Below are 16747 nucleotides of genomic sequence, written 5' to 3' on the forward strand. Positions count from 1 at the left end.
GGAGTATACAAAATCCTGTACGAGAACGCGGAGCTGGGTATCGAAAAAGACTACATTGGAGTCACAACAAGAACTTTAGGGAAAAGACTTAAGGAACACAAGTATGATGTCAGGAAAGGCTCCAACGCAACAGTACTTTCGCAATACGCGCAGACCCAAGGCTCAGTAATTAAATGGGAGGAAGTGAATATTGTAAAACCCTTGAGCTCCCCAACGTTAGCAGGCACCGCAGAAAAAATTGAAATTTATAAAAGCAAGTTGGGGAGGCATGCATAAATGCGAGGGACGCTGACAGCCTACCGACAGCTTGGAAATTCGTAGTTAAGAGATGTATCACAAACTCGTAGGCTTGTCTTAGCTTGTTTTGGCATCATTCCTTGATAATCTGCCACTCTTTTTAAAAAAGCATCATCAGTGGAATCGTTTCCCACTATAACGATTTTATTGTATATTTATTTATTTATATTACTATGTTTTTACTTTTTTGTTTTTATTTATTTTTGTATATTTATTTATTTATATTACCATGTTTTTTCTTTTTTGTTTTTATTTATTTTTGTATATTTATTTACTTATATTACCATGTTCTTCTTTTTTTGTCCGTTACTAACGGTTTGAATTTTTTTTTCAAACATTTGTATTCTTTTAATGGAACGATAATGTTCCTTTTTTCGAATGTTAGAACCTGAAGATGGCTTATTGAGTAGGCCGAAAACGTTAGTTTTCTCATTAAAATTATCTCAGCTATAAGTAAAAGGTGTTATTTTGTGTATTAGAATAATTATTGGCTGAGCTAGTATCTGCTTTATATATAGTTTATTATTTTATACTACAAGTAAGACAAATTATACATATTTATATTCTGAACACTGATATTCTTTTTGATACACTCTGTAATATAAATGTATATATTTGGTATTTTTTTCCAAGCTGAAATTTGTCACCAGTCCAATACTGACAGTAAGTTCTGATAAATTACAATGTAATCGTTTTTAAATTTTTTTTTTTAATTTTCATAAAAAATAACTTTTATTACAATACAATCAGATACAAAAAATTAGTTTTTATTTTAGCAAACCTTAAAATTCTTATGCAAATAGTCTTGTTGATTTGGTAACACAAATATTGTCCAATATTTTGTGAAATCAAACTATACTATGATTACAAGTTTCTCAAAATAATTTGTGTGCATATATGTATAGTACTGTACATATATAAGCACATATATGCATATCCATATATATTCATGTGAATGCACATAAATTTGTACATGTGCCCAATATATGTCATACTTATTATTTGAAAAAGGTTCTGGAGTGTATAAAAAATGTTTAGTGTAGAGTATTAAACACCAAAAAAAGAATAAGAGTTATAGAGAAAAGACAATTAAATTGATGCAATTTTATATAAATTATCTGATGCTAACTTGTTGTAAAACAGTGTAAATAATGAAATGTTGAAAACTTCAATAATTAACTAATAAATTTAATTAATCTCAATGAACTGACAGATCAAATCAGGTGGTCAAAAAATTTTACTTTAAGAAACATTTTAGGTCATAATCTGATCAATATCTGCTTATAAAAATAATTTATCTAAAATTAAGATTTTTTTGAATAAAAATTTAAAAATATATATATTTTTAAATTATATTAAATATATATATATATTAAATTATCATTACGGTATGTTCTAAAATCCTAACTGGAGATTTAAGTATTATTTCTAAAATGAAAATAGTTTATTCTATATGGCCTCAATTGAATTTTTAATGTAATTGTTGTAAAACTTTATTTAAAATAATATCTCTAGACATTCAATAATGATATTCCTTTTCTAGATTTAAAGACAAAACTTATACAGTAAAAATCTATTTGATTTTTGATTAGGTTTATTATACAGGTATCTATCATACAAGACAGTACTAAATGTAGGTTTACTCTAACATGGTTTAAGAATTTGAGAAATTCTCCATACAAAATTTCATAATTTTTAAGTGCAAACACCATTATTTTGATTTTTTTTCTTCGAGTAAGCATGCTGTCTCAAATTTGCCATGGATTTTAGAATATTGAAATTTTCAGTTAGTTTTGAGCCTTTCATCAGGTTTACTTTAATGAAAACTGGTGGTGCAATTTGTTTCTTCCTTATCCTAGCTTTGCTATCAACCAAGTATCATCGTTGCTTTCAGACTTTAGTCTTTAAGACTGTCACTGTGTTTTGTTTTTATACATTAATCTTCGTATTTAGTAAAGTTATTTAAACAATTTTAGGTACGTGTTATTAAACTCTTTTTTAACCATAGGTAAGTAATCATTCATAAAAATGACAAATGAAATACAGCAGTATCTTGGTACTTGAACTGTTCCCAAACTGAACAATTCAGTATTTGAGCACAAATTCTGGAAAATAATTGCAAACCGATATAACAAATTTTCAATTAATAACATATTTTTACTTTTTATTTTGTCATACATAAAACATTTTTATGTTAAAAAAAAAATGATGATGATGATGATATTTCTGATCAATATCAACAAAAAAAAAAAAAAAACGCAGATGACGATAATATTTTGTAAAAATGCCCTTGTTTAACTAAAATTAATATTAACACATAATACAGTACTTTTAATTGTGATTGTTAGTTAATTATTGATTGTTTTAATAAACATATCTCTCTTAGTAATGATAAACAATAGTATACTTCTGTTAACTTTTGGAACCTAATTCCATGTTTTGTACAGCATGGATTTGTATAACACAGCACTTTTTCAGAACATAACTACTAAATAAATAAATGATTATGTAGTCTTTATCAATATTAATATCTGCATCATAGTAGATTATGTTTAGTTACAAATCAAATGTTAAAATTTTTTAAAACAGATTTCAAATGTTTTATTTTTGCCTGTAGTACTTGCTTTTTAAAACAATAATAAAATTATATTCTTTTAATCAAAAATTTTCAAAATAATAATAATATTTTTGCAGAAACAAATAACATGATTAATAATTAAGATGAAGAAACTATAAATTATAGAAAATTTAATACTTACATGATATTTATTTGTTGAATTAAATGGAATTTCACAAACTTTAGGATTTCTCTGGCGATAACTAACAACATTAGAAACAGCTAACTCCATGCATTTCATTATTGCTGTTTCTGATGCATCACCAGTACATTCTCTTTAAAATTATAAAATCAGAATTTCAATAACACTGCAACAAGTATTTCATCAATAATTTTACATTTTAATGTAACAATAACAGTAATGTATAATAACATACAGTAATATTACATATATAATAATTATATGAAATTTTTGTTCAAAACTTTTATAGAAAGTATAACATGATTATTTAATTTATGTCACAACAAAATACATGATATCATCCAGAATAAACAACTGAAAGAGGAATTTCCTTATAAAGAGTCTGTTCAAGTTATATTTGAAACAAAAATGGTTGTAAATAAGAAAATAAAATAGGGATCCAAAACAAGAAAACTTTAATAAATAAAATTTCCAAGAATAATTAAATACTATAAAAAACTACAATACAAAAACTTAAAACATAATATAAATAAAGAAATGTCATAAACACCTACAGGTTAAAATTTCTATAAGTTATAGAAATTTTAATAAATAAAATAAATATAAAATTGTGCCACATACCTTTTTAAAATTGGAACATTTTCTTGTCCAGGTTTAAAATCAGCTCTACTGCATAAACATGCTGCTCTTGATAGAAACTTCCAACCAGGGGAACTTTTATCATACTGAATTCCTAAAAAAAATTCATAAATATTCTTCCAGTGGAATATATTATATAATTTTCTATGAATATACACACAGTAGAAAGTCGTTTATCCAAACACCGATTATCTGAATGCTTTCCAGTCGGACTGTGTCGTGCTGAATCAAACTTTTTTGATACTAGATTTACTTCAAAAGTATAATTTTTGTTTTTATATTTTTCAATATATTTATTTTGTTTGTACAAAATAAAGAAATAATTTTTAACAATACAATAGCCTTGATTATTATTATAAAAATTTTCGTTAGGCTTAAAATCGATGAAAATTCAACACAAAGCGACACGCAACGAAGAAAAATTCAACACAAAGCGACACCAATGGAGAAAAATTTCAACATCGGACAGGTTAATATATTTTTTCATACATAATCAGTTATCCGGAAAATCAGTTATCCGAACAACCCCAGTCCCCAATTGATTCGGATAAACAACTCTCTACTGTATATATATTAAATTATCATTAAATTATTATGAAATTTTATAATATAATTTAATTTTTTAATAATTTTTATCACATAGTATATTATCAAATATTCATGGCATCTTCTACACAAGGAAAAATTAGATTCTCAGCAATTATACGATTTTTACTGTATTTAGCAATATGGTAACTAATATGGTATCTAGCTTCAATCACATTTTCATAATCTCTATTAGCTGGCAAGATATACAATGTCAAAACTGACATATTCTTATTTTGAACTGCCAAGCATTTAAAAAAAATCAGATTGCTTGTTTTTATAATTGGCATGTTTTGTTTGTAGAGGCCATAAAAGTAGGGAAGGTTTCATGATGCCATTTGATAGCACTTCCCCACATACTACACATTTGGGTTTAGGACAGTCATCAGCTCCTATACATGAAAATCCATATTTCATGTATTAATCACAGTATTTTCTCTTTTTTACTTCCATGCAGAACTGAAAACTGTGCCCTTTCAGTGTTTTGCACCGAAGCATTACATGTGTCTTGAGATGTGCTTGGTAATTGATCACTTTCCAAAATTTTGTGTTTCAGCTTTTTTACTGTCAGTGTTGACACCTTTTCAAAATTGCTGACCCGGACATTTTAAAATTAAGATGTTATATTTAGAAATAAAAAAATTAGGTTTTTTTATTGTGAGTAGATGATAATTATTTTTTTTATTAGAAGGTAAACATGTACATGATACATTATTAAAATACAATAATCACATGTGGCATATCAAAAATAATTAATAACAGTCCAATGTTGATATTAATTGCAAAAATAATACATAAAAGTAACAATAATAGATAATAATAATAATGTTGGTGTGTGTTATTAAGTATTAAAATATTTAAGTTCTATTTTAATATTAATAATATTAAAATAAAACTTAAATATTGACTTGTAAATTGAAACTCACATTCGCTTCACAATAGGTTTGTTCCAACACAAGTCCCTGACTGGTTTGAATTTGAAGTCATATGAGGGATGTGCAATGTCATTTTACAGCCAAGAAGTGAACAATGCTCATGGCAGTTTTAAGCCAGTTAGGGACTTGTGTTGGAACAAACCTAATATTTGCCAGAGATATTTGCAAGTTAGAATTTTAAAAGTACATTTTCTGACACTCTTAGACTAGAGATAAGTTTAGGTGGGGCTGTAAAGTTAGTCTTTAACTGTTAAAATAAAATACTCACAAATATTTTTATAAATTTATTTTGTTTCATCATAATTTTGCAATTTCTACGAAAACCAAACAAATTAATAATTAATCCGGACCATGAATTTAAAAACCAGCTTTTCTGGGTGAAAACCGACCTGGTGGCAACACTATTTACTGTACTGGTTTTCAATCACTGATTCATATCTAACCGTAAATGAATTTAGAAATTAATTTTAATTTTGAATTAAAATAATGATAAAAATTACTGTACAGAAATTTATATTAATTAATAATAAAAAGTGTAAAATCGTGTGGTGGCACAAATGTCTGCAAATTGATTAAATTAAATAACTATTTATATTAAATATAAAATAAATATTGTAAAAACTAAATAAGAACTTACTTTTTAATGTGTAATGTAAACAAAATTATAAAATATCAAAATGTTAGTACCAGTCGAATTGACACAATATAATGTAATGTACTCAGTAAGTTTTATTTTATGGGTTTGTCAAACAGTGATGCTTTGTTCAATTATATAGTGCTGTACTATTATATGCAAAAGTTTTTTTTAATTGAGGAATGATACAGATAAATATAATAAAAATATAATTATATTTTTTATTTAAAATTAGCATCAAGTGCTGTGACATTGCCAAATGCCTCAATGCATAATCCGAATATTCTTATAGTACATCCACTATTATTAATTTTTTTTTCGCATATCCCTAAACAACCAAGCTTGTACCCCAAGTTGGGAATCGCTGCTCTAAAGTATGAGTGTATATCAGACTTAAAATACGACAATAATAACTTTTCCATATCTTAAAAACAATATAAATTACTAAACAATTTTTATTCTGAAATTTTGAAAAGTTCTGTGCAATGTTTGAAGTATGTGATTAAAAATTACACAGATTGAAATTATTTATTAAGTTGTTTTTTATACAGGAAGCATTTTAATCATAAAAACAGTAAGCATAAAAAGCAAATTATTATGATGTGAAATTAAGTTTATTATAATAATATAATGCATCTTTGTTTTATCTAGATAAAATATTATATCTGTTAATATTTATTATACACTAATAATAAAGAATGACTATTAAAAATATAATAAAATAACAGTTATTAGAAATATCAGTCCTGTTTCATAGAAATATAAAATAATAAACTTTTTATACTAAATATATTGTTTAATATATAATATTTTTATAAGTAAATCTTACCTGATTGATCTTCAGTAGTATCTGCTTCAATAATTTGATTGTCAAACCACATATGTGCTACGGTCATTCTATTTTGTGTCAATGTACCAGTTTTATCTGAACAAATAGTTGATGTTGATCCTAAAGTTTCAACAGCTTCTAAATTCTTTACTAGGCAATTTTTTGAAGCCATGCGTTTTGCTGTTAGAGTTAAACATACCTGCAAAAAATTAATTTCATTTGATTTCCATATTAATAAAATTTTCATATCAATTAAAATACAATTTTACTTGAATTTCTTTGAGATTATCAAACTTTAGCATTTAAAAATTTTAATTCAGGTACTCAAATTTAAATACTTGAATATTATGAATGTTAATAATATATCGGAATTTCTCCAAATATAAATTTTTAAAATTTAATTTACAAATACTTATAAATTGAGTTAAATATTCCATCAATCATCTGATTCAATACAAGAATAATGAAAAATTTATAAAACTGTATTAATTTAAACAAGGTATGATTTGTTTCATTATAACTGTCTAATATATATTGTGGCTACACACCATATTTCCAATGTATATTTTATATAAATTTATATTACTTTAAAATTGTTTATTCCCTGTTCCCCTATCTATCTTTCCTATTTGTCTATTCTTCCTGGAATGTTCTTGTTTAACTCTCTTTCTTTGATATGTGAATGACTAATCCCTTAGAACAAAAAGAGTGGAATGCAACCCTGAGGGCAAGAAGGGTAACGCATGGCTCATTCTGGAGCAGAAACCTGAGGAGGTTAGATGATAAAATTTGGTCTCTCCAGTGCATTTTAGCCTTGCATGGTAGAGACAAGAACTTTGGAAAGAGAGAAAAGAATTGATTGCAAGGAATAGAAATTATTATCAGCCCTTCGAACTGATTTTCAGAGAGTGATAGAAGTGAAACCATTCGTCAGCCCAGTAAGAAATCTCATTCATTGCAACTAGAACATCACACCATGTTGTGGGTACCCCTTTTTCTGTCCCCTGTTCTTATTCTTCAATTTTTCTAATTAATCATCTTATTTTACTAGTTATAATTAGTCATAAGCACCTAGCTGTAAGTTATGTATAATTTTAGACAAATAGACAATTGATTCGGGTAGAGGTTGTCACACAGAATTTTTGTTGGGAATCGATCTTGTATCATTTTTTGAGTGATTACTTGTGTGTATTATTTGGTGAGAGAAGCATTAGTTGGCATCCTCAAAGAATCCTGTATTGCATCGAAATAATAAATTTCATTTTATTTTTATTTTTATTCCTTTGTCTACATATCTCGCTCATTCATCTCACAATATAATTCTTAGTTTTTATTGTATTATTGCTGTCAGTTAGTATTAGGATACAGACATTTTTCAAGACTTATCAAGAATTATATACATTCTTGAAAAAATTATACATAATGAATAATGAGACATGTTGAACATGTCTTTTAAAAATTCCAACATTCCTACTGACAAATATTAAGACAGAATATCAATAATCTACTTATTTTAAAAGACAAAAAATATTTTTATTTCTAAATAAAATCATCCAACAGCATTGACTTATTTAAAGTTAGAATTAACTTAAAATATTATGCAAATTAAGCAAAAACAATGACAATAATTAATAATTTAAAAAATTTTATATAATATTGTAAGGAACTGAGTCCGAACCTTATTTTTATTTTATTATTATTTCCGTTTTATTATGTTTTTGTTTGGGGTTTATGTTTATTTAGGATGAAGGTTCCCCACCACTTTCTTGTTAGTAATGAAAAATGAAGAAAAAACAACTCACGGAGAAATAAGCGCCATAAAAAAATCTTGCGCACTTGCGCTGCCCGGCGGAAGTAACAGTCCGCAGAAAAAAAAATGGAGGGGGAGTCCCCACAATCACTAGTAGAGAAATACTTGATAAACCGTCTTAAACATCCCAGAAAATTATGATAAATATTTTGTAAACGGTTTATAAGCTTTGTCGGAAACTTAAAGCTGCCAGAAAAGAAAATTAATGTTAGCAACTAAGTATGTAAATAAGGGAAGTAACCCAGCTCAAGTGTGACGTCACCTCACAGTATAAAACCCGTACATTAACCGAAGAAGGAGAGGTGATTTCCAAACAGAGGTGATTTCCAAACAGAGGTGAATTCCAAATCGAGGCGACTGTGAGAGCGAGGTAGATTCGAAAGCGAAGTATTTTCTGATAGAAGTCCAGATTGATAATTGGACGATCCAAGGTGCTAAAGAGGAGTTCGATTGACGATTTGACGATATCGAAAGTATTGAGGAAATAGTTTTCTTCGTATAGTGAGGTGACGGATAGACGTTTAATTAGTAAGAGATATTGTTCATAGTTTCTAAGTATTTGATTGTCGAATTTCAAGGGGAATTACTATTAAGTTAAGCTAAGTAGCTGAGTTTATTGTCGGGTTGACTTGTTGATTTTCGTTAATAAATTTTGTTTGGCTTATTGACATTTGTACGTAGTACGTTCTAGTTATTAATTAAATATATTTGAACTTTTGATTTGACTTGGTATTTATCGTTATTATTACTAATCTTTCAGTGCACGCTTAAAAGCCCAGGCCTGGCAAACTAATCTCGAATCCGCGTAAAGTACCCGTTAGGTTAACGGAAGTTTCACCGACCGTAATTATAGTCGGTTTCCTAAGATACTAAAATTAAGTACTTTACAATATATATTCAATTAAACTTCTTTATATTTTTTAAAACATGCCAAATCATTTACCTAACTTTCTTATTCTCAATCATATAATTTAACCAAATTGCTTTATTGGAATAAAGTGAAAAAATTTTATTGCTTATTATATTAATATTTATATCTTATTTTTTCATAATCAAAATATACAAAACTGTGATAAAATGTATGTAAATAATATTTTGAATTATATTTAATATTTAAATAAAAATAAAACTTACTGTTACTGTTGCTAATAATCCTTCAGGCACATTTGCTACAATTATTCCAATTAAAAAAATCACAGCATCTAACCAATGATAACCAAGAATAAATGCAATAAAAAAGAAAGAAATTCCTAAAAACACTGCTACTCCAGTAATTAATTGAATAAAATGAGCTATTTCTCGAGCAATAGGAGTATCTCCCATCTCAAGACCAGAAGCCAAATTCGCAATTCGACCCATTACAGTTCTGTCTCCTGTATAAATGACAACACCACGTCCACAACCTAAAATATTATATACATCACTTTATTATTATGAATTCAAAACTTATATTTAAATTATTAAAAAAATTTAAAACAGTTATAATAAATAGTCTAAATTCAAATATTTAGTTAAATAAATTTTATTAATAAAGTGCTACATTACACATCTTAATAATATAAACTGTATGATATAAAATAATTACTATAAAAGTTTAAAAATCTGCAAAATATTATACTAATCATTACTATGGTTACAGTTTATAGACAAATATCTTTTTTTCCACTAATAATATATCATCAAAAATTGAAAAATGTCAATCATTTAGGTCTCGCACAAAAATTTTTTTATATTAGTGTCAATGTTATTTATGTTTAAATAAAATCCATATACATAGACATAATACAAAAATATATGAATAGAATATTTTAATGTAAAATTTATGTCTGCTTATTCACCAAATTACTTTGAATTGTGGTATGAGATATAAAATTGCCACTCAATTTTCATTTTCAACTATTAGTTACGATCCATACTTCTGTTGGCTGTTTTCATCATATCCAAAGTAGAAAATTTTGATTTACACAGATATGAACTTACAATGGTAACAATACTTTTATGACTTTTTGATAAAGAGCAAATTCATTGTTTATTTCCAACAAATTTTTTCTAGATTTCTTAAATCAAACCTATTTTTAAAGTAGTGTTATATAAAACCTCTATTAATATGTATGTGACCAGGGCTGTATTCAGTACACTAAGTCAGAATTCTGAGCAGCTTACTGGGCAGAGCTAAGAATATTCTGAGCATTACTAAACAATTATTCTTTATTAGACAAATAGGAAAACTGGTGAACAAAGTTAAAATTAAATAAAAATAAATATAATAAAAAATTAAAATTAAAATAGTAATTTCATCTTTAAAAATGAAGTTATTTAATCCAGCATGAGCAACCATTACAGTCATAAGCATAAAATTCTTCAAATAAAAAATAAAGAGAAATGAGTGATGTCATTAAGCATAGTAAATCTACTAAAAGTAGTCTGAGTAAATGAGTAAGAATTCTTACAATGGACAGAGTCAAAATTACTAAGAATATCATTCAGTATTGTGGCATAGCCTGACTAAGTCAGAATTCTGCATTATTAAACATGGACCAATTTTCCCCCACAATGAATTTAGTAAAAATAAAACAACAAATCAGATAACAGATTTGCATCTCAAAAATAATTTAAAATAACAGTGACATATTCAGCCAAATATTTTGGATATATTACATTTACATCAGTTTCAGAAATCACATTAAATAAGCCTATATTAATTTGTAATCATATAAATAATAAATAATAGTAATTTACCCACATGTTTTTTCTTTTTCTCGTGTGTAGTCTGCGTCAATTTTAAAGTTTTAAATGTGGCCCTTATGTAAAAAAAGGTTTCCCATCCCTGTTGTAATGTATTGATAAAGAATATTAAGATTATTCACTTCACTATAAATAGAATCTAGCTTCTTTATTTTCTTTCTTGTATCAAGTGATTTCCCATTCTTTTGCACTCCAATCATGTTAAAATTTAGTCAAAACATCTTTAATATATTTTCTATAATTATACATTCTCTCTGCATTTTCTAATTTTTCTCATTCCAAGTACATACTTTACTCTGAACTTAAGTCCTTCATTTCAAATTTATTCATGTGTGGTGTTACAACACCATTTTAATTTTTTTTGTATTTTTTGTAATGGTTTGTCCACGGTAGGAGAGCCACCCTTACCTTTTGTTGAAGGATACTTAAGTTGTTTTCTTTGTTTCTTACTATTCTTTTGTGTGATTCACCAGGAGAGAGTGAAAGAGGACAAGTACGCAATGGCCATGAAAGTGAACTGTGTAAAACTTTATTTTTATCTGTTTATATCCAAGTTTTGGAAAAGACACTTCCGAATGAACTATCTCAGGATTTTGCTATTATTTGGATTCAAGAAAGTAAATAGTTACTTTTTGTGCTAAAAAAAAAAGTGGGAAAGTTTTGTAATTTGAACTTTACATGCTTAACATTGTAGCCCTTTATTTTTTTGTACAAATTAAATTGGATTCCCCTAGTCTGGTGCAACTGGGAATTACACGAGTTCTGTTTCAACTTCAGTTCTTCTTGTTTATTGTTAATGAACACTGAAAAATAATAAACATAGTGTACTACAATAAGTATATTTTTAATTTCAAATATGAAATACATACAAGGGTCACTATTAGATGATTTGAAATGTAATCCTTTAAATGCTTGATCTGTAGTGCTCTGCCACTTATCAGTGGTTTGGTTTGTATGTGTATATATTATATATATCATTGTACATAGCTTTGCATTACTTTTATTGTATTGGGTTATTATCGCGTTATTATTGTATCACGTTATTATTGTATCAGGTTATTATTATCGCGTTATTATTGTATCGGGTTTTTCCTTCTTCTTTGTTGTTTTGTTGTTCGTTGATGGCATGTGACCACTATTTGAACCACCTTTGAGAGGTGCGTGAAAAAAGGGCCTTTGGATTGGTTGTAAACAGATCATGAGGGAGAAGGCAACAGGACTGTATAAATAGAAGGTCCAGGCGTGGAAGGGCACTTTTCTCCTCTATTTTTTGAAGGTCTAACTTCGTCCGCCTCAGCTGGATCAGTGTCATTGAGGGACACAAAGTGAGCATGTGCGTGAGAATTGGAAAGTTTCTGGGAACAAAGGAGAAAGGAAGAGGATGAGAATCAAACTCCATTGGAGCCGTACAAGAAAACAATGAAGCAAAGAGAATTAATACAGAAGTAAGAAGGTCTGAGGTATCGTCTCGAACAAATATTTTTTTTCTCCACGCGAGATAATTGTTGGTTAGACGTCATTGTAGGTACAGAGTTACGAGTTCAATGATTCTAAGGAACCTTTCTTGTTAGTGTAGAGATTGTGTGGAAGCCATTACGTGTTAACGTAAGGACAAGGAGAGTGAAGGTACTGTACACGTGCTAATTGTACTCTAGACACATGAGGGTGTAAAGGAATTCGTGTATGAGTTTTTCAGTTTTCCGAGCTGGTGTTAAATATAAATAAATACGTTTCCTGTAAGCAGACTCCTTTCTTTTTGTAGAGCAGTAGACCTCAGCCTAGCTTTAGGGTCTCAACAGATCAAATTTTCCATACCAAGTGCTAGAAACTTGCTTTAAACAATAAATTGTCTTTTTAAGAAGATACATCTCATTTTCTTAACTTCTTTTATTTTGAAGTATTCAGGCTGTTGCCATAAACTATTTTTAGTTAGTTCATAATTCAGGAAAGCTATAACTAAAGTAATATCAATAAAATAAAAAAAAACTACAATTTTTACCTAATGTCTGCATGCTTTGCTTTTAATAACCAGATTCTTAATAATTGTAGTTTCATATAAGGGAGCCTAGGTCTGCAAAAAGATCCTAAATATGCAAAAAATTACTTTTTCAACAAATATATATAACTACATCTGAAACTTAATACTGTTTAAGTTGAGTTGAAACAAAAAACTTGTTGATGGTCTGATAACTTAATGCAATTGTCCTTTGTATCAGAAGACATCATAGCCAACTACAAAATGAACTTTACATGAGACACAATGGAGACAGACAGCTTATACTGTGATAAACGTGAGGGAAACAGATCAAGCAGTAAAATAAACTACAGCTGTCAATGTATTGCTTAGCTGACAAATTTTTCATTCTGATATATCTAAAACAATGAAAGCCAATAGCCTTGGAACAAGCTGATTGGTCTGTTGTTTCTGTTTTGTAAAGGTCAGTAAAATTAAGACTCAGCAATATTATACAATAACAGATTACCTTCAACACAATTAGTAGAGAAAAAAGCTAAATTTCTAGTTTCTAATGGATTTTCATTTGTCATTTCTGGTGAACGTGATTGTGCTTCAGACTCTCCAGTTAGTGATGAATTATCAACTTTGAAACCCTGAGACGATATAACTCTAATATCTGCTGGAATTCTGTCACCTCCTTTAACTTCTACAACATCTCCTAAAACAACACCTTCAGCAGCTATGGTAAGTTTCTGACCTTCTCGAATTACTGTAGCATACTGAAATATAAAATTTTAATTAAATTATTTTATTGTAAAAATATACTTTTTGTTTTATCTGTTAATATACATAAACTATACCATAAATCCTTAATATTTGCAATCATTCATTTCATTAATCATATCTTTAATGCAATAATTGAAACAATAAAAATTAGACTAATCAATTCAGTACTCAATAAATGCAAATCTTTTTAGTTAATATTAATTAAATATAATGTAAATATATTGGTGAGAATATAAAGTATATAAATAACATTTATCTACATTGAACCTATTTTTAATTGTTAACATGAAAAGTCAAATTTCCTTAACTCAAATTTTTTCAGCATTGAAGAAATTTCATATAATGGATCTTTATTCAAGAAACCATATGATATTGCATTTGGAACATAATTATACACAATATTAAGATTATACATTATCTCAGATAATAATAAATTGAGGCTTCATAATTTAAATTATAGCTTCAGCAACTCTTGCTCTTGAAGAGATTAAGCCTTGAAATTTATAACATTATACAAAGAACTTAATGCTTAATATGCTAATACCCCTGTTATGGAAAATTTTACTAGTAAAATTCTAAAATATAATAATTGATTCAATTTCATTTCTAATAAATAAATTTTTCAAACGAGATATTCTCAGACAGATCATCTCTTAATATAGTTATCCTATTTATAAAAATAAAGGAGAAAAATCTGATGGTAACTAGAGACAAATTATAATTATTCTGATCTTACCAAAAATTTTTAAAAAGTTTATTACAGGAGATTAATCAGCTTTATTGAAAAATATAATTTCATACATAAGAATTACCATGGATTTAGAAGAACTTCTACATAACTGATGCCTTAGCACATTGATGATAACTTGCTGCCTGCAAGGTCCTAATAAGTAGTCACCAGGGCTTTGGCAATAATTTTATTTTGCTGCTTTCTGCCTTGTGCCATTATGCAATTATAATTAAACTGATATTTGAAATGAAGAACATTGAAACTAAACTCAACCAGTAAAAATATGAGAATAAACTATATATTACTAGCTTTCATATCATTATCACAACTTATTTTATTATCTAGCACACTGGCAGTTATGGAGTATGTTGGTACTCAGCAGGCTTAAAGTCTGAACTCTGTACAAATGAACAAAAAAAAAAGTTTGAAAGAAATGCTTTTTATTCACATAAATGCACTAGAAAGTAAAAAATAAATCTAAATCATTTGCCTATCTATAAAAAATAAATCTTCTTCAGCTTTCACAGTATTCTTAGTATTATGTGACCAAAAATAAAAGTGTGTGACATCAATGTTTACAAATATTCTTAGTTACACTTCTATCAGTTTTTATGGACTTCTCTTCCGATGAGCACCCCACACTTTTATTTTTTGTCACATAAAACCAAAAATACTGTGAAAGCTGAATAAAATTTATTTTTTATTTTTTATTGCACTTATGTAAATAAAAATAATTTCTTTAATACTTTTTTTAATGTTTTTGTCTACCTTTTGATTTTATACATTTGTAACACTGAATTATTGAAATTCTTCTGTTTTAGCATTTAATTGGGAAGTGGGTGAAAAATTGAGTTACAAGATTTTATGTAGTGTGCATAACTAAAAAAGGGATAATGCTTTGTCCTACATATGGTGTCATCTGTTATCAAATTTTTAAAAATTTTAATTTTTCATTAATATTTTATCAATTACTAAAATTGTTTGCAAACTGTAAAAAAAAATGTATTGTCATTGAATACATGTGCATGCAAAGTTTCAACCTGATCAGAAATTCAAAAGTTTATGAAAATTGAGTTACTTTATCTGGACAGACAGATAAAGAGAGTATATCAATGAAAAGCATATAAAAAGTGTACAGTCAAACCTGTTTTTATGCGGGGGATAGGGACTGCATTAAAAAAAACGCATTAAAAAAATCGCACGAAACTTCACGAGGGGCTATAAAAAATAGTTTTCGCAACACAATCAAAAAAATATTTTTTTATGCGGTCAATAGGGACCGCATAAAAAAAGTCTCACATAGAAAATAACTCAAAACCGTACGAAATAGAATTTATTGACAACAGATGTCAGCACTTGACTGCATCGTCTGGTCTATTGTCTGTTTTACATATTTTTGTCCAGGTGGTGTTTTGTTGACTTAAAAAGTAAATTATTTCATTTTTCGCATATTCATGCAATAATATTACTATAATAAGTGCATTTATGCTATAATAAGTTTATTTAGCTATAATAAGTCAACGTGAGACATGACAAATCGCATGAGACTAGTCGCCAACTATACCGCACAAATAAAAACTCGCACAAAAAAAACCGCACAAATTAAAAATTCACATTAAAAAAATCGCACAAATAAAAATTGCACATAAAAAGAGCGCATAAAAACAGGTTTGACTGTACTGTCAAAACCAAATGATTTCTGGATTAGAGTGAGTTATATTACTTCTACTATTAATATAACTCCTAAAAGATGAACAGTTCAACAAACACACTAGACACTTTTACATACTACTTCTAGAACAGATGTTTAATAAACATTTTTAAAAAAATGGAAGAAATAAAAACGTTTTTGGCTGCTTTAGTGGCCCTCATCAGGTTACAAAAAAATTTTATGCCTTTTAAACAAGAATTCCCAATAAGTCAATATAAACCGCCCTGGAGGTCAATGGAATTTTGAAAGGGTTGATGTAACTGAAGAGATCAATTGGGGTGAATGAAAAAAATCAGATACTTATTGTTCTTTCTTGAAAATTTCAGATAA

General features: G+C 27.7%; 1 protein-coding gene across 3 annotated transcripts in view; it reads right to left on the minus strand.

The window, feature by feature from the left end:
- The window catches only part of LOC136977664 (sodium/potassium-transporting ATPase subunit alpha-like), a 155414-nt gene that overhangs the window by 55510 nt on the left and 83157 nt on the right, over positions 1-16747 (minus strand). For all 3 annotated transcript variants that reach the window (XR_010881120.1, XM_067273197.1, XM_067273198.1), the window contains exons 6-10: positions 13717-13969; positions 9623-9891; positions 6679-6877; positions 3678-3789; positions 3057-3189 (exon numbers count right to left, since the gene is read on the minus strand). Coding sequence is in view for 2 of the 3 variants with exons in the window: in XM_067273197.1 (XP_067129298.1) it covers positions 3057-3189; positions 3678-3789; positions 6679-6877; positions 9623-9891; positions 13717-13969 (966 nt within the window). In the remaining variant the exon portion in view is untranslated. The remainder of the gene's footprint in view (positions 1-3056; positions 3190-3677; positions 3790-6678; positions 6878-9622; positions 9892-13716; positions 13970-16747) is intronic.

This window comes from Centruroides vittatus, unplaced genomic scaffold (genome assembly GCF_030686945.1).
Source record: "Centruroides vittatus isolate TY-2023 unplaced genomic scaffold, ASM3068694v2 contig_466, whole genome shotgun sequence".
Classification (NCBI taxonomy): Eukaryota; Metazoa; Arthropoda; class Arachnida; order Scorpiones; family Buthidae; genus Centruroides; species Centruroides vittatus.